This window comes from Neovison vison, chromosome 12 (assembly GCF_020171115.1).
Source record: "Neovison vison isolate M4711 chromosome 12, ASM_NN_V1, whole genome shotgun sequence".
Lineage (NCBI taxonomy): Eukaryota > Metazoa > Chordata > Mammalia > Carnivora > Mustelidae > Neogale > Neogale vison.
The window spans coordinates 108011628-108029632 of record NC_058102.1 but is presented as its reverse complement, the minus strand read 5'-3'; the positions used below and the strand labels follow the sequence as shown (position 1 = coordinate 108029632).

The 18005-nt window shown below is 47.4% G+C and overlaps 1 protein-coding gene across 1 annotated transcript in view; it reads right to left on the bottom strand.

Moving 5' to 3' along the window:
* Window positions 1-18005, bottom strand: part of CACNA1C (calcium voltage-gated channel subunit alpha1 C) — a 621853-nt gene that overhangs the window by 235633 nt on the left and 368215 nt on the right. Inside the window, exon 4 of the mRNA XM_044228473.1 lies at window positions 6167-6306. Coding sequence (XP_044084408.1) covers window positions 6167-6306 — 140 coding nt within the window. The remainder of the gene's footprint in view (window positions 1-6166; window positions 6307-18005) is intronic.

The window sequence follows — 18005 nt, the reverse complement described above, 5'->3', positions numbered from 1 at the left end:
CTGGCTGTGTATAACCTGGGCAGCCTGGACAGAAGCGTAAAGTTGCTAAGGCTTGCTGTTGTGTCTCAGTCCTCTTGCAGTGCCCTCTCTCCCACTCTGTGGTTTCCTAGCTCCTGCTGTCATGTGGCTGGGAACCACATCCTCTCTCGTACCCACACACCTCCTTCCTCCTAATTATTCTCCTTTGATTTTGCCTAGGTACAAACAGATGATCCCCTAGAAATTGGTTTTGTGCTGCAGATACAAGGATGGGAAACTAACCACTGGCTTCAGCAGCATGCAGACTCCTGAGACTTTGAAAATATCTGTCTTGGAGAAGTGATGGGGCCAAATGCCTAACAGATATGGGGTCAAGAGAAGATAGGAAAAAAAAGTCTGAGATAGCTCTGTCTAACAGAAATAGGATGCAAGCCACAAATATGAGCCATATATGTAATTTAAACTTTCTAGCAGCACCATTAAAAAAGTAAGAACTGGCGAAATTAACCATGATAATATATTTTATTTAATACAGCATAACCCAAATATTATCATTTCAACTCTAATAAATACAAAGAATTTTTCCCGAGATGTTTGTCACTCCTTTTGTGCTAAATCTTTGAAATCTGCTGTTTATGTCACATGGATGGCATGTTTCAATTCAGATTAGCCACATGTTCTGTACTGAGTGGCCACGTGGCTGGTATAGACAAGCCTTCTGAGGAATTTTGCTGTAAAAGTTATTACAAGAAAAAAGATGGTTGCCAGAAGAGGGTGTGGAATTCAGAGAGTTGTGTTTGTTTTTAAATGAGAAATATAGCAGCATTTTTATATGTGATGGGAGTTATGTAACAGAAATAGACAACTGGGCCATGCAAAAGTGAGAGAACAATTACAGAAGAATTGCTATCCTGCACGGGGTGCAGGGGATCTCCTGCACCCTTAGGGGTATTGGCCCTAGAAGGGGGAAGGGATGGTTTCTCATGGTTCAAGGGGAAAGGTGCATCATAGGGGTACTGATATTCTCCTTGACAACCTGTGTTTTCTCAGGGAAACAGGTAGCAAGGTCATTGGCTGAAAATGGGAAAAGGGAGCAGGTATTGGAAGTTTAAAGGCCTCTGCCTTTAAAGACTCACCAAAGAAAGTGGAGGAGTGAATGGAGTAGGGTTGCCAGGCATCATCAAGGACCTGTTTGAAGTTGGTGGTCACAGGTGTCAAGTGCAACCCATGAGCTCAGCTTTGCGTGTTTCTCTACCCCTTTCAGCAGCACAACTTCAGGTACCAGATTGATCTCCATCTAATTGGATTTGATTGGGGTTGGTGTTTTCCCAAATGAGTAAGGTCAGTGAAGAGGGAAAGTGGGAAGTTGACTGTACAGGCAAGTGAGAGATTGTGATGGGGCTGGGCATCTAAGCTGGTTAAAAGGAAGACTGAACACAATGGGCAGAGGAACAGAGAAAATGGGACAGGATGAATGGACTTTCAGAGTCAAAGTGCTAGAGGGAGTAAGCTGGAAAGATGGCTTGTGGTGTTTCCAGAGCAGGGTGTTTCATTTGAGATTACGGGGGAGGGCACAGCTGTTAGTTATGGCAGGGATATTGGCTATAACCCTGGGAGTGGGCAGCTGAGACAGGATAGAGTCAGGATCCCTTGGCAGGGAGAAGATATCAATGAACCAAGAAGATACTGGAGGGGGCAGCAGGAATAGCAAGGTTGGAAAGAGTTGGGAGTGAGCCAAGAGCTCCTGTCTTCAAGGAATGAGGAGTCCCCAGAGGAACAGAGGAGTTCCTATAGGGAGAAGCTGGTGTGAAGGGTCTGATCACACACATCGGAACCAGAGGTGGCTAGGAAGGGCCACCAATCTGAAAGCAGAAATAAAAGAAGCGTAGGGACCTTCTCCTGACCTCTGGCTGTGGAACATGGCATTTGGGAGAGACTGCGATGGAGCAGGCCCCTTGGGGGAGCCAGGAAGCTAAGTGAGTGGACAGACACAGAGCCGCGGGTCTAGGGCAGCACTTGGACCACTTGCTCTGGGAATGGAGTTTTGCCGGAGTTCAGCAACACCCATCATTCCCATACTGCTGCTGTTGATTGCCATTTTCTTGCTAGGGTTGAATCATCGAGACAAACCGCACAGCTTGTGAGCTGAAAACGAGTATCTGGTCCCTTACAGAAAATGTCTGCTGACCCCTGAATGGGCAGCGGCCTGCAGGGAGCAGAAGGCACAGTGGGAAGGTTTCAGAGGGATGACAAGGAAGAGGGGACACAGGACGCAAAGAACTATGTGGGCATGGGAGCCTGGAATCTTGGGCTCTTGCAGTAACCAAGAAAAATAGGGGAAAGGACACATGGGGCAATTTCTGTCTTTTGTACTAGAGATGACTCCCAATTCACTGTCAGCAGAGTGTGTGCTGGGCTGTGGCTGGCGGTCACGGGGGAAGCACATGTTTCAGAACTCGGGCCCCACACCTGACCTGTACTCGGGGCCAGAGCAATTTCGTTCTTGAAGAATAGGCTTGAACTCCTGAAATGACTCACGCCCAGGAACTGGATCTGGAAACAGGGGGTGCTGCAGCTGGGGGCTTAGCTTGGCAGAAAATCAAATCCAGTCAGGGCCCAGCAAGGAGGGGGTTGGTCTAGATGAAGAATTTCCAAACTGGGCTCCTTGGAACTGCTCAGGGACTTCTTGGGCAGCGAGGCCAGAGATAAGTGGCTAGAATAGAGTGGCTTTCGTGGCTCTCTGAATAAGGCTTTGCTTGAACAAATGGGTTCTGTAGATAAAAGAAGTTTGACAACTCTGACATCTAAAGCCTTTCTCAGCCCTGTGATTTTTTTCAGCTCAGCTTGGCAGTTTGCTAGTGTCGTGTGTTAGCTGGTGATGCCTTGGACCCCAGGCAGAATTGCCAGGATGGGGGAAATGGGCTTCTCTCTCTGCAGAGAAATGTTCTTTCCGCTGAAATCTGTATCACTGGAATCTTAGAAAATGAAGAGTAGTTTGCAAGTTTGTCAAACATTCCAAATCCAAACCAGATTTGGTTCCTAGTATTTCCTGAAAGAAAGCAATATGCTTATTAGGGTATAAGATGTTCACAAAATATTATTTATTTAAGGGAACAGAGGTTAGACAAATTTCTTCTCTTTCTCCTGCCTCAACTTGATGCAGACATTTTATTAAGTGTCTGGCTCTAATTTTTGAAGGGGTAGAAAATTCAGGAAGAGCTCTAGGAGGTGTTCTTGGCTTATAGAGTTGGTGTGTTTCTCCTCGATTAGAGACTGTAAAGTCAAACCCACTGCTTTGTGGTTTACATATCCCTAAGGGCTGGGTTCTGATGTGGATGCTTGGCAGGGGAATTCTTCAGGAGTTGTGTCCGGCAGTTCCTTACCTGGACTTAGAGCTTTTAAAAAGAGGACACTGAGACTCCAGAGGGCCCAGCGGATCCGAAAGGCGGGGCCAATATACTGGGAGTGAGATGGTAGCAAAAGCCCTCCTGGCTGGAGGAGACTGTCTCAGGCAGGGGGGATCCAGTGAGGACCCCCAGGTCCCTGGGTTGGGCTGGGGAGGGGTAGCTCACAGAGGGCCCTAAAGTCCCCCACACTTTCATTCAGTAGTCTCCTCTCCCCACTGTAGCAAGGGGACTCTTCCACTTTAGGCAGGAAACGTGACAGGTCTGTGGGAGTTAGGCAATGCCTCTTGTCACGGGCCCCCCGCATGGCAATGCAGAAAGGAGAGAGCAGCTCTAGGCCTGGCACTCAGGCAGCAGGCAGGCAAACCCAGCTCTCCCAGGGCAAAGGCAGATCCCCTCTGATTGCAGGAGGGCCTAAGAAACCTGCCCCTAAGTGGCTGCTGAGGAGGAGCCCGGGAGAGAAGATATTTCCTAAGAGACATAAGGAAAGCATTAAGATATCCATTTCATATGATTTAAAAGGGAGGCATAGCTGTAGAGAGGAGGTTGAGCTATACTCTATGTGTGTGTGTGTGTGAGCGCACACGCGCGCGTGCACGTGTGATTTTTCAAGTTAGAAGAATGGGCCAAGATTGAAGCTAGACAGAGAGCCCTTGGAGGAGAGAACTAGGTGTCAAATATGTCCGTGTGTGATAGTAATGGGGGAGAAGCCCAGAGGGTCATAGTGAGCCACAACCTCTATCATTGTAACCTCTGGGGTTTAAACAGCCAACTTGGGGCATCTCTGGGAAGAGGACCAATTCTAGATGCTTCTTTCTTCCATCAGCCTCATGGCCTAGATCCCAGGAAGTTGTGACTGAAATCCAGGTTGACCTCACGAAGGCTGCCCTCTGTGGTTACTGGGAGGGGCAGCAGGGCGAGGGATAAAGCAAGGTTCAAGCAAGCAGAAGATGCCATGTGTGTGTCCACACAAGGCATCTAGCTCTTTCCCTCAAGCGCAGGTTTGAGCTCTGCCCTGTGCTTCTGGGTTCAACCTCCTAGGCTGTAGAGAAGGCCCCGGAAGGGGCAGAGCACAGTAGGCAGTAAACTCTAACTCCTTCCATAAACATGAGCTTCTCTGCCGAAAAAAATTAGTCCCTGTAGGCACCCTTATCTCTCTATCAATCTCATTCCTGGGGCTCTTTTCTAGGCTTGTGGGAAGGGTTCCCCAGAGCCCGAGGCTGTGAGAAAGACACTGAATTCGAAAGGCTTCAGGGATATGTGGAACAAGACACCTTAAATGCCTTTGCCATGGTTTAGGGAGTTAATTCAAAGCATCTGTTCTGTTATTCTTTGTTTATCCTGGTGAGAACAGAAGCAGCAAGATGTCTTTGAGCTGCATCCTTGCTCCCAGGCTTCTGGAGCCTGATCTATACCTGGCAAATAATCCAGTAACTTTCGTGCTTCTCACGTCACCCAAATATCCTTGGTGTTAAGGTGGCCAAAGTGTGTCATTCATTGGCTGTGCAAAAATAAAAGACAACGGAAAAAACCCCTAAGACAGTTCCAAACAACCCTAATAAGTCATCCAGATGGCGAGAGGCAAGGAAAGAACTTCTCAATGGTCTTGATTTGCTCTTGTTATTTCCCGCAGGAAAGAGCAGACACTCTCAGGAGATGACGAGCAGTGAGCACTCTGGAGGAGTCCAGAAGGACCCGTGTGTTCACTGGGAAGGCACGAATGGTGCCCGCCAAAAATAGGTTCCTGGGACATGAGCCCAGTGACACATTGACCTTGACGCTGAAGTCTGTTGGAACTCCGCAGGAGTAAAAAACACCAGGCAGCCACCACGTGACCATTCTCGGGGCTCAGAGAAATGCCAAATGAGCTCCCAGAAGCCTCAGCTTGTTCTCGAAGGAGAACCTGCTGTAAGATGCCCTGCCTTCACAAAATAGAGGAGTGGCTGGAACTTTAGCAACTGTGTCTTAATGAACTACATTTCACATAGCACGTGCATAGATAATTCATAGAGGATCTTTTTGTAAAGTCACTAATTCCTACATAAGGAGATCATCACTTCTGAATTTTATTATTTACATTCCTTTTTTTTTTTCTCTTAGAGCATATATTGACCTTGCTTTATCTTATGCTACAGTGAAACAGCATGTTTGGGGAAAGGTGTGTTTGGTTCTACTTAGGCCACCCATGACTTGGCCCTTCATAGTTCTCTGTCATCTTCCCACATACCTATTTCGAGCAGCCTGTTTCCTGGGGTCCCAGAGGAGGCCCAGTGTAGAGAGAAGATTGGGCATCCATGGCACCTTCTCTGCCAGCTTTGCCACCACCCCTATGCCCATGGGCTGCTTGCCAGGCCAGCTGGACGAACCCTGCTTGGGAACCCAGCAGGGGAACTGGTTCGAAGAGTGGTCTGGCCAGATGTGGTTGGAGATGGAATAAAAGACCTTAAGCAGAGGAATCTCCTTTGTTATAGAGAGGATCCTGAGCTCCATGAAAGCACTCAGATCCCACTCTATGTGTGTGTGTGTGTATGTGTGTGTGTGTGTGTGTGTGTGAATGCACACACATGAGCATGTGAGTGAGGGAGATGTTCCTATGTAAGAGGTCTTTTCCCTTTGAAGAAAGTCTGAATTCAAAGTGACTAATGGATCCTCTCATCTTGCCTGGTGTCCATTGCCACGATGACCAAATAAAAAGAGATACAAATAACAGAAGGAAATGGAGGCACATGTTGGTGGATGGTGAGGGGTGAGGGGAGGGAAGAGAGAAAGGTAGTGATACTTACCCTACAACCACAATTATAAAATCTAGTAAATTCCAACCATTGCGGAGGTAAGCGTTGGGGTGAAAGAGAAGTCCATAGGCTATTACTTTTAAAAATGCTTCCACAGTAAAAATTATGAGAAAGAGATATTCCACTCGTTCCTAGGAAACAAAAATAGAAGGGAGAGAAAAATAAAGTCAATGAGATCGGGGATCTGGAAAGTTCTGAACCAGCAGATCTCCCAAGCAGGTGGAGGAGAGTGCTGCCCACTCTGTGGTAGGATCTAGGGGGACACTGGGTGGGACCCCCAAGCCAGATTACCAATGCCACAGTCTGCTCCAAACTTAGAGCTCCAATTCATTGGGCATTAAGTGTTTCTTCAGTCTTCAAATGTCCCATTATAATGCAAATATTTGGGTGGTGGAAAAATTACGCATTTTGGAGAAATATTTAGTTAATCAGTGAATGTTTCATTGCACCTTCTCAGAAGAGAACTCATAATGTCTTGATCTAGAGGGAAATGATGCCAAGACAGAAAAGAATAGTGCTCAGAAAGGAGGGGACAGAACCATGGGATAAATGTACCTACTGCCACCTTGAGGTAACAAACCTGAAGATAAAGAAACCATCTTGGGTTCTCCAAAATGAGAGACCAGAAACACAGCCGCAAAGAAGTTGAGACCTTGAAAATCTTCTTAAAATTTTTTTTAAAGATTTTTATTTATTTATTTGATAGATAGAGAGAGATCACAAGTAGGCAGAGAGGCAGGCAGAGAGAGGGGGAAACAGGCTCCCTGCTGAGCAGAGAGCCCAATGTGGGGCTCGATCCCAGGACCCTGAGATCATGACCTGAGCTGAAGGCAGAGGCTTAAACCACTGAGCCACCCAGGCGCCCCGACCTTGAAAATCTTCTAACAGCAGCTAAAACACAGGCAATCTGCTCATATACCTTGACCCTAAACTTGAAGTCTCTCTCTTTCTTGAGAAAATAAAAACCTTTGTCCAAAGACAGAGACAGCTGAGAAAATCAGCATTTCCAGGATGGAGGCAGGCACTGGGGTGGGGCAGTGAAGAGAAAAGACTCATCTCTTTTCTCAAGGGGTAGGAGGTAGTGTTTTTCCTCTCTCTACCACCTTGAAGAAGGCTTTGCATTTAAGGATGAAGCTCCTGTCCCTGGGAGCCCACACTTAACAGGACAAACTCATTGGCTCAATTAGAGCGAGCCGACTCTGTGTGCTGATTCACTGGCTTCCCTCACCACTAATTGCTTTCTCCCAACCTTGTTCCCAGTGCGGTGCCTTAATGGCCCCCACCAGGGGAAGGCTGCCTGGATGCCTTCACGCTCCACTGCTCGGCTCTGCAGGAGCCTTAGCCCATCTCTCACTGGAGCCACAAAACACTGGTCTATATGGCATTCGGCCACATATCCTCCAAGCAGGACAGGCCCAGTCACAGTCCCCAAGGAGACAGTAGGCTCAGAACTCCTAGATCTATCTTCCCATGTCTGTTGGGTCAGATGGAGCTAATTGAAGACCTCTAGGTCTCACCCACATGTTGAGAGGGGGCATCACCTGGGAAGTCAGATGCCCTCCTGCTGGGAAGGTGCTCCAAGAGCAGGGCCATTGGAGCCTGATGGGTAGCTCTGTGGAGGGAGGCTAGCCCACACATGTACCTGTGCACCTAGCCAATCTTTCTGATTTGCTAGACTTGGAATGAGTGCTAGCTTCACTGTGCCCAGCTCAGGGTGAAGCAGTTTGAGGATACAGAGTTTAAAAATGCAGAATTCTGGACCCTCCCCTGATCTACAGAGGCAGATCTCCTGGCTGTGGAGCCTGGATGATTCCAGGTTTTCCAGAGGCACCCTGAAGTTTAAGAACCACGGGCCCATGTGCCGATGAAGGCCGTGATCAGGCAGAAGGTGTGGGAAGGGAATGGAGAGGCCGGCATTAATCTTCACCTTAGGGGCAGGATGGTCTCTTACTCACTATCCATTACAGGGATGGGGAGGGGAAGCATGACCTTGGAACAGGTAACAGTATGTGGGAGCCTCTGGTCTTTTAATAGGAGGTGATGTTGGGTTAAAGTGGGTTGATTAGGTTGATGATGGGTTAAACTCCTTCAGGATGGGGTTGAAAGGGAGAACATGGAAAGTGTGTGTGTGTGTGTGTGTGTGTGTGTGTGTGTGTGTGTGTGTAGAGCTTCAGGTAATGCAGGCATCTGATCAGCTAGAGTGAAGGTTATGGGGCTGGAGAGGTGGGTAGGAACAAGATGACCGGGGGCTTTAGGGCTGCCCTCGGAGGCTTGGATTTTATCCTGAGCGATAGTGAATGTTGGAGTTAGATGTGTACTATCATCTGGCATTGGCCTAGAGCATGAGGATGGTGATGGGGTTGGAGGGAGTTGGGGGTGACCCATGCAGAAACCACGGAGGCTTGAGCCAAGGTAGACAGACGGACTAGTGAGATCTAGGTGGGTTTGAGAGATAGAAAGAAGGTAATGTGGTTTCTGGTTGAATGGAGGGGTTGGAGGAAGAAACAGCAAAAGAAGGGCACTGCTCCCCTGCCTGAGTTTCCTAACTTGGGTCACTCTGGATGGCCATGCCTCTTGCTGCAACGCAGAGAGACATCAGTTCTGGACTTGCTGAGTTAAAGCTTTTATGGGACATTTGCGGGGCTCCTGGTGATCAGACATAAGGAGTCAAGGGGAGGTCAGCTTGCTGGGGAGGGCTGAATGGGGTTGCCCCAGGAGAGTGTGCAGACTGAAGAGATGAGAGATGAGGCTGGAATCCCTTTCCGTGGTAGGCAATCTCATCCCCTGAAAGCGCTTTCACCTTATGGGAATATACCTCCTTGGCAGAACTTACAGGATCCTGCTTAAAGCACTTGGGTTGGAGAGACAGAAAGAATCTTAGAGGGTATCTAATTAACCACCTTACTTGAAAATCCAGGATGCTGGTAAGATACCAAGGTCAGAGAAGTATATGCAGAAGATGGGAAAGCAGATTTCCTGACCCTGGGTCCAAAGGTCCATTCATCTCATCTTGCCTTCCTGGGTGCAGGGGAATGTTTCTCACTGGTCCCTGCTTATCCCCAGAGACACAACTAGGTCAGAGTCCTCATCCTAAGTTGTTTAGGGATCCGAGATAGAACTGAGTAAGAAGGGGTCTGGACAAAGAATCCTGAGACACCAGGCAGGTGTCTGTTGCTGCCGAGTACGCGCGTGCTGATGGCTCTATTCAATTTGTTCTGACTTCAGAGGGATGAGTGCTCTCGAAGTTAATCCCACCCGCCCCAAACCCAAGAGAAAAACAAACGAAAATGTAAGCAAGTGAAACAGCTTGGTTGATCCTTTCAAAACATATGTTGTGTTGCCACAGAAACACCTAAGGGCAAAAATGAATGGAGTGGAGAAATGCAAAAGTTTGTCCAAGACCTTTCTCTTGATGTGCTGATGTCTTACGCCTCTGGTCCTGTGACTACACACTCCTTCATAGCTCTCCTTCTGCCTGAGTTCTGAGACCAGAGCTGTGTACCCTCTTGAAATCTGAGGTGCCACAGAGCTCTTTGAGAATGCAGAATGTTCAGCCTGTGAAAAGGGGGTAACTTTTTTTTTTCTGTGATTTTGGGAACTCAGGAACTTTGGAAGTCAACCAGGAAAGACTAAGGTTCCCATTCCTACTGTTCTGTGTTAAAGTTGGACAGGGTTAAGGAGGCATTAAAAAAAAAAAAATGGAGGCATGAAAACCCGCAGATGAGAGGAAGATCAAGGCTGGAATGGTAATACACCATAATGGAGTCCCAGGGCTTCCGGAAGACCCCCTTCCCAAATCAAGAGTGAAGCCCTACCTCCCTGGGGCAGGTATGATGACTTCAGCCTTTCAGATGCTCCTCTTCTTCTTCCTAACCACGGCTATTTCCCCTTACTGCTGCCTTTCCATGTTCATCTTCTTCACCCTTCCCTTCCTCTCTCCCTGCTCATTTCTCAGCACTACTGCTGGCAGCTGGCACCCATGGCAACACCCATGTCTCAAATATTTAGAAAAATTCAGTGGAAAGAACCTCGCATTCCAGGAACCATGATATCAATCTTCTAAACACTTGTAGAACTAATAGACACTGATGAGAACAGTGTTAATTTTATTTTTCCTTTATCTCTTCATGTACATGTATCTTATCTTTCCTTCTATAGGAGAGAGTCTCAATTATCTTTTGATGGTAATAATCTTGATTCTGGTACCACTGGCTGTGTGTCTTTGGTCAAGTCACTTGACTTCTCTGGGTCTCTCCTAGCTAAGCATTAAAAAATGCAATGCTGCAGAGAGCCCTGGGCTTCCACAGTGCTGCTCTGGGAGCAGTTACAGGTTAGGGAAGGCTGAGAAAGTGGGCCTTTCCTCACTGAACCCCTGCTGTCTTGAACAAGAGCAGCACCATTCCAACCCACATACTAAGTTGTCCAAAGATCCTAACACAGTTCAAAAGAGCCCAGGGAACCAGTACAATGGGGTGAGGACAGAGACAACACGAGAAAAAGAAGTCGCCATCTCTGAATAGCCGAGAGGACTTTTATTGGCTTTACAATGCTGGTTCCTGAGAAGATTTTATTTGAGAAGAGGAATCACTGTTTTGTTTGCCTCTTTATTTGTTTTTCTGGGAACTTTGAACACCAATTCCAAAGTAGCAGATGATTTCCAAAGTCTTTTCAAAATTCTGTGGTGAATGAGGATGCCAAACCCTGGTATGTGTATGGTTCTGCCTGAGGTAGAGTGGATTCCAAGACACAGACAGGAACAAAGAGTTCCTCTCCTCATTTCTCTGAGGATCACTATAAACACAAATAGATTTTATAATATAAAGGTCCTTCAGTAGGGACATCATTCATATTTGTGCTTCGGGAGAACACCGACTCCTGATGACAGAAGCCATGTCCAGGTAGAGCTCTTCAGACAAGGACAGCCATGGAGAGGCTGCCATGTCAAAGCACATGTGCATGTTTCTGCATGCACATATGCACACACACGTGGCACAGCTGGTGATGCCCACCATCTGGGTTGAACACTATACAGCTTAGATCTGCCAAATAACAGGGCAAGGTGTGAGAATTCATACGAAGAGAGCCTGCGTGTGTGTAGTCACTTAAATTTATGCAAGTGTATTTATTGGAGCTGCCAAGATTTCTGCACCAGACAGAATTGATGAGAAGCCCAGTCATACAATTCCATCTCAGTACAAGGTGCAAAGATAAGAGACACAATAATAATGTGTCAAACAGCACCTTGTATGCCAGATTGTTTCATAATTTAAGTATCATTCAACCTAACCTCTAAAACAGCCTCCTGACTATCTCTAATGAAGGGAGATGAAGAAACTTGAGTACCTTAGTTCCTACTCTCCAGTTCTTCTCTCGGCCCTTCACTCCTTCATTCAGTTAGACACGTTTCCTGAGATTGTGTTCTGTCCCATACCACTTGCTGTGTTGCATGTGTCTCTCAGGACACTGAGGGACTTGGCAGAATATGAGAAGTTGGAAGGACCTCCTACAAGGACACACAACCCAAGCTCTTCCTTTGATAGAAGTAAGAGGACTTGTCCAAGGTCACACATCCACCCCATAGGTGAGTACTTGTGTTTCCCAATGGCTGGTACGGTGCTGTTCCTGCAGCGCTCTCTTGTCTGTGGGCTGACTGAGATCCTGGATTACTGTGCCCATTGGGGGATGCTGGGCAATGAAGGGCCACCTATGTAGAGTGGCTGGAAAGGAGGGCAGGAGGGATCCCCAAATCTTCCTCTCTTCTAAGGTCTCTCCTGGTGCCTGGAATTCATCCATTAAGAAGCCTTTCTTCCATCAGTGGATGAAGAATATTCACCCAATGGAATATTAGGTGGCCATAACAAGGAATGAAGGTCTGACAGGCTATGACAGGTATGAGCTTTGAAAACATGACGCTAATCAAACGTTGTAAGATTTTACTTATATGAGAAGTCTAGGATGGGCAAATTCACAGAGACAGAAAGTAGAGGAGAGGCTATGAGAAAGGGGAAGGAGGGAGGAACTATTTCAGGGCACGACAAACTTTGGAAATAGACCATGGTGATGGATACACAACATCTGGAGTAGAATTAGTGGCCCTGAAGTGGGCACTTAGAAATGGTTAGGATGGCAAATTTTATGATATACAGAGTTTACCACAGTGGAAAAAAAAAGAGAAGCATTTGGATGTTAAAGGTTTTCCTCAGAGGTCTCCTGTCAAAGTACATGATGTCATGTTCAGTCCTATATCAGGTCCCAGGGACTAACTCATCAGCAAGTAGACAGCGTAATCTTCTGTGATACCCTGGACAGACGCCTGGACAGATGCCTAGACAGAGATGCCTGGGACACCTAGATGGGGATGAAGGGGGCTGGGAAGGGATACGGGAGACCCCTGGAGACGAACGCTTTAGTCTCACAATTTTTTGAGGGTAGGCCCTTCCCAAGGGCCTCATTTAGAAGGTATCAGTGGTTCAAATGGTCTGGCCTTAAGACTTGAGATTTCTAGAGAATAAAGAGGAGACAGGACAAACCATTTAATAGCCTAAGAGTAAAGAAACTTTGAAAAAAAAAATTTTACCTATTTAGTGAGGGCAAGGAGCAACTGAGGCTGAGTGATCTGAGAAGTATGCCAGGATCATTGGTTTTAGAGTAGCTCAGTTTAAAAAAACAAAAACTCTCCTCCAACTGGAATGTTTCTCCATGCTTAGCCATGATGCTAAGTTGAAGTGACTCATCCACTTACTAATTTCTCAAGTTCCCCTTTGGGGACCTTTGGAGACCCCTTTGGAGACAAGCTTTGCCTTGGCTGCCCCAGTCCAGTGGCACTGGCCTGAGATTCAATGAGTGCCGAGCAGGCCATGTCAGATGTAGAGGTACAGGCATGTTGGCTCCTCCTGGACCCTTCACTGGCCTTGTCTCTAAGACAGCATCTCTGTCCCTCTCTGGGTCCCTCCCCAGCCTGGGTTCCTCAGTGTACACCCCCCTAGGTCAGAGACCAGCCTGCTTCTATTATTTATCTGGTGTCTAGCATGTGGTTAGTACAGAGGGAACTGTCAACCTTTGTCACGTGCTGCCTGCACCCCCCTCTTGGGGTGCCCAAATAACACGGGCCAGCCACCTGCCCACAGCACAGGATCCCTCCCATTGACCTCCTTTACCTCAGGCTGTCATTTCCTTCTGAGGTGGCCCGTCCTTCACCGGGCAGCTCTGGCTGTCAGAATATGATCAGCCCCTTCCTCTCTAAGGAGTTCACTCTGGCTCAGGGATATTACCTTTTCTTTGGGGGTAATGGAGTGAAGAGGGTGACAGATATTACCAGTCAGGGCTGAATTACTCCTGGGGACAATGGGGCATTTGCTTAGTGACCTGTGGTCTAGAATGTAATTTCCCAAATGGAGGGAGTGTGCAGCGGTGGCCTCAAAACTCTCCTAAGTGCCTATCTTCTTTTGAAGAGTCACACCAGTACCTGGCCTGGGGAAACGGACCCTGTCTTTTCTGCCTGTCCCTACTGCCCATCTCCATCCAGGCCTCCATTACATTAAAACAGCTCCCTAAACCCTCCCATTGACATCTAGGCTGTGTTACTTCATAAACATCTCCAACAACTCCCCTCTCTACCTTAAAGTAGGATCAAGCCGCCTCAAGCCTGGCTCCTAGGCCTGTCACAGTCACCCCCCCCCAACCTGTCCCTCCCGCCTCATCCTCAGCTACCACCCTGAGTTCCAGCCACACGGGTCTGACCATGCCCAAAACAGACCGGACGTTCTGGGCAATTCTCTTCATGTCCTGGCAAGCCTCGCCCCTTTCTCTACCAGGCAGACTCCCTCTCAGATCCAAGCCAGCTCCAGCGTCATCACCTTGTGTGAACTTCTCCACTGTCACCTGCCTCCTCTGCCCCCAGAGAGCTGGAATTAGTCAGGCCCAGTCCCAGCTGTGGCACCCTTTCTTCAGATGATAGCACTCATCACAATGTGTGAGTTTTCTGTGTGTTTCTCCTCTCTAGGGGTAGGGGGTCTTCAGGGCAGGAACAAGTATCTTTGTCACCTTTGGTAAAGAAGTGTCTTTAAATGAAAGGCAAAGTGGCAGAGGAGAGAGGGCTTTGGAGTCAGATGCACCTGGGATCAAACTATTTCTCTATGACAAGTTAAATAATCTTCCAAAACTTTGGTTTCTTATCAGTAAAGTGGGAAAAGTGGTAATAATGAGAACTAGGAACCAGAGTCATTGCTCCAATGGGAGCTGCTGTCATTATTGCCATCCCAGCACCTGCACACAGTAGCTATACTGCACACATTTGGGGGGGGGGGGCGTCCCTGCCCCAGGGGACTTTGTGTGTCCTCCCCTGAGGTCCTGGCTCTGCTTGTTCCCATGATAGCCTGCTGGGCGCTGGGGTCGTCAGTGGCACCAGCCCTGCTGCCTCTCCCTGGCTCTTCTCCTGCCCTGGCCTCAGAGCAGGTAGCACAACTCACTTCTCTGTCTCATCGGATCCTCTTGACTTCAACAAAAACTAGAGACTTAGTTCTCATACCGCCTTTGTATTATCAAGGCAACTTAACAATGAAACAAAACCAAACGTTCTCTGTATCCCGTTTGCTGGGTTCCATGTGTTCCAAATGGCCTTGCCTCACCTCCCTTGCTAGCCCTTAGAGCTACAGCAATGGGTTCCATTCTAGCTAAAGAAGCAGAGCTGTGAGATTTTCCCTTGTGTCTCTGGGAACTTCACAATCCTCTGCCTCTTGAAATAACTTATTTCAGTTATGGCAGACAGGGGTGAATGATGACAGTCAGTGCTCTTCGGGAGTAGGGTACCCATGGATGTAGGGGGTGTGCTAACCTTGTTGTCTTCACCATGGTGATAGCTCACTGGGTAGCACTTTACAGTTTAGAAGGCATTTTCTTATATGTTTTTATGTTAAGTCTAATGATCTCTTTGTGAAACAGGAAGGGTGGGTACTTTCTCTTTTTTCCTTTATTCCTCATATCACCATCGTCACCATCACCACCCTCATCATCATCACCTCTGCCATCACCACCTCTACCGTGAGGACCATCACCACTGCCACCACCATCATCACTCCATCAGCACATGCACCATGATCACCACCATCACCAATACCACCTCTGCCACCTCCACCATCACCGTCATCACCACTGCCATCACCATAACCACCTGCACCCTGATTACCTTTACCACCTGTACCATCAATATTACCAACAGTATTATCATCACCATTGCCATCACCGTCACTACCTGCACCATGATCACCTCACCACTATCATCGCCATCATCAGCACCACCACCACTATTGTCATCACCACTGCCATCACTGCTTCCACTGTGAGTACCATCACCACGTCCACCACCATCATCACCACCTCCACCATTATCATCATAACTGCCATCATCACCACCACCTGCACGATGATCAGCCTCACCACCACTACCTCTGCCACCTCCATCACCACCATCATCACCACTACCATCATCATCACCATTTCCACCTCTACCATCAGTCTTACCAACACTATTATCTCACCATTGCCATCACCATCACTACCATGTACCATGATCACCTGACCACCATCACCATCACTGTTGTCATCACCACTGCCATCACCACCCCTACCATGGACACCATCACCACCACCGCCACCACCACCACCATACTATTTCCTCCTCCTCCACCACAGCTGCCATTAACACCTGAGTCTGAGCCTGAATGCTTTAGTTATAATATTAATAGTAACTCTGCATGATGAATTAAAAATATTATCTCCATTATATACATGAGGAAACTTATCAAAGAGATTTAGTAATTTTCCATGAAGTTCTGCATTTAGTAGGCAATAGAGCCAGGACTCTAAGTTTAATGACTTTATTTGTGGTTATAGTGATAGATGGACCCCACCACTCAGCCCTCAACCACCCCAGGGCCTATTTACTTGGCACCACTGTGAGACTAGAAGTGAATGGAAATTTGTTGGGGCTACACTGAATGACATTTGTTGAAACTCAGCAACGTGAAACAAGAGCTTGAGCTGCACAGCCCGCTTGGCCCAGGGCACTCTGTATTCCCACTGACAGTGTGAAGACATGTGCTGAAGATGCTGGCTAGAGTATGGACCCTTGCACTCTCTTCTGACTCCTAATCAAACCTGGTCACTACTTGTGAGGAGTACTGTGGCCAAAAACCAACCACTAATCTAATCCAATGGAGGCCAGTTTTTCTCCTCCATCCATTGGCTATGGAAGGGACATGTGATCCATCCCTGGCCAGTGTGACATGAAGGGAAATGATCTGGAATGCTGCTAGAAGATTCTTCATTGATTAAAAGAAGGAGAAAGACATACATTCAAAAAAGCACTATAATCTCTCTCTTTTTTTTCATAATATTTTTTGTTTATTTATTTGACAGACAGAGATCACAAGCAGGCAGAGAGGCAGGCAGAGAGAGAGGAGGAAGCAGGCTCCCCACTGAGCAGAGAGCCCGATGCGGGACTTGATCCCAGGACCTGGGATCAGACCTGAGCTGAAGGCAGAGGCTTTAACCCACTGAGCCACCCAGGTGTCCCTATAATCTCTTCTTTAGCTGGACAGGCTGGTGTCTGTATGTGAAGCCTGAAACCATGGCAAACAACTGGGATCACAAGGACTACTAGTTGAGGACAAGAGTGATGTGCTGATGGTGGCAGAGAGAAAAGGTGAAAAGAACTGGAGTCCTGGGTAAAGTCATTGAACCAGCAAATTGATTTAACTAACTTTGGTGTCACCCTATCTTGAGACCTATTTTATGTGAGATAAAATTTCCTTATTGTAGAAATCATTTCAAGCTGAGTTTTCAAGTACTTGCCTCTGAAGACCCCCTTACTGATAGGCTCTATTTGCTGTCTACAAGTCACTCCTCTTTCTGACTCTTTATCCCACTGCCCTTCCATGCTCCCACCCCTTCTCAGCCTTTTGGTAACATTAGAGCTGAGCTTAGCCTCACCCAGCTGGGAGAGGCGAGAGCTCGTAAACACTAAGACAAACGCTCCTCTGTCTCCTGGTTAGCTCTCAGCCTGTGTGTGAGATGCTTATTTCAGATTATGGTCTCAGACTAGATCTAGCCAGCTCAGCCCAAATCCCCATCAGAGGGTAGCCCACGTAGTTCTGTACTTAGCCTTGTTTCATCAAGGGGCTGTTGAGACAAAGGATATGGCTGCGTGAGGCAGAACATTACAGTCCTGAAAGAGATTGGATAGCGAGGCACAGAGGATCCTCTTCAACATCCCAGCACCAGAAGCCTGGAGACAGAAGATGTGGATGCAGACCTGGCATTTCTCTCTCTAGTGTGCATTTTCCCCCCCTCAAAGGATAAAGAAATCTCTGAGCAAGGAACTTTCCAGAGCATCACTTTTATCATGCCATATCCCTCCTCAGGAACCAAAAGGGATTCCTTACTCCTAGCTGATTAGGCACCAGCTTTTCTGCTTGAACTTTTCCCTTCCCACATATGTTACCTTGTCTTATCCCAACACCAACCACTCGAGTTAAGAAACGACTTTCCTGAACCTAGATGTCCATCAACAGATGAATGGATAAAGAAGATGTGGTATATATACACAATGGAATACTATGCAGCCATCAAAAGAAACGAAATTTTGCCATTTGCGACAACATGGATGGAACTAGAGCGTATCATGCTTAGCGAAATAAGTCAAGTGGAGAAAGAGAACTATCATATGATCTCCCTGATATGAGGAAGTAGTGATGCAACATGGGGGCTTAAGTGGGTAGGAGAAGAATCCATGAAACAAGATGAGATAGGGAGGGAGACAAACCATAAGTGA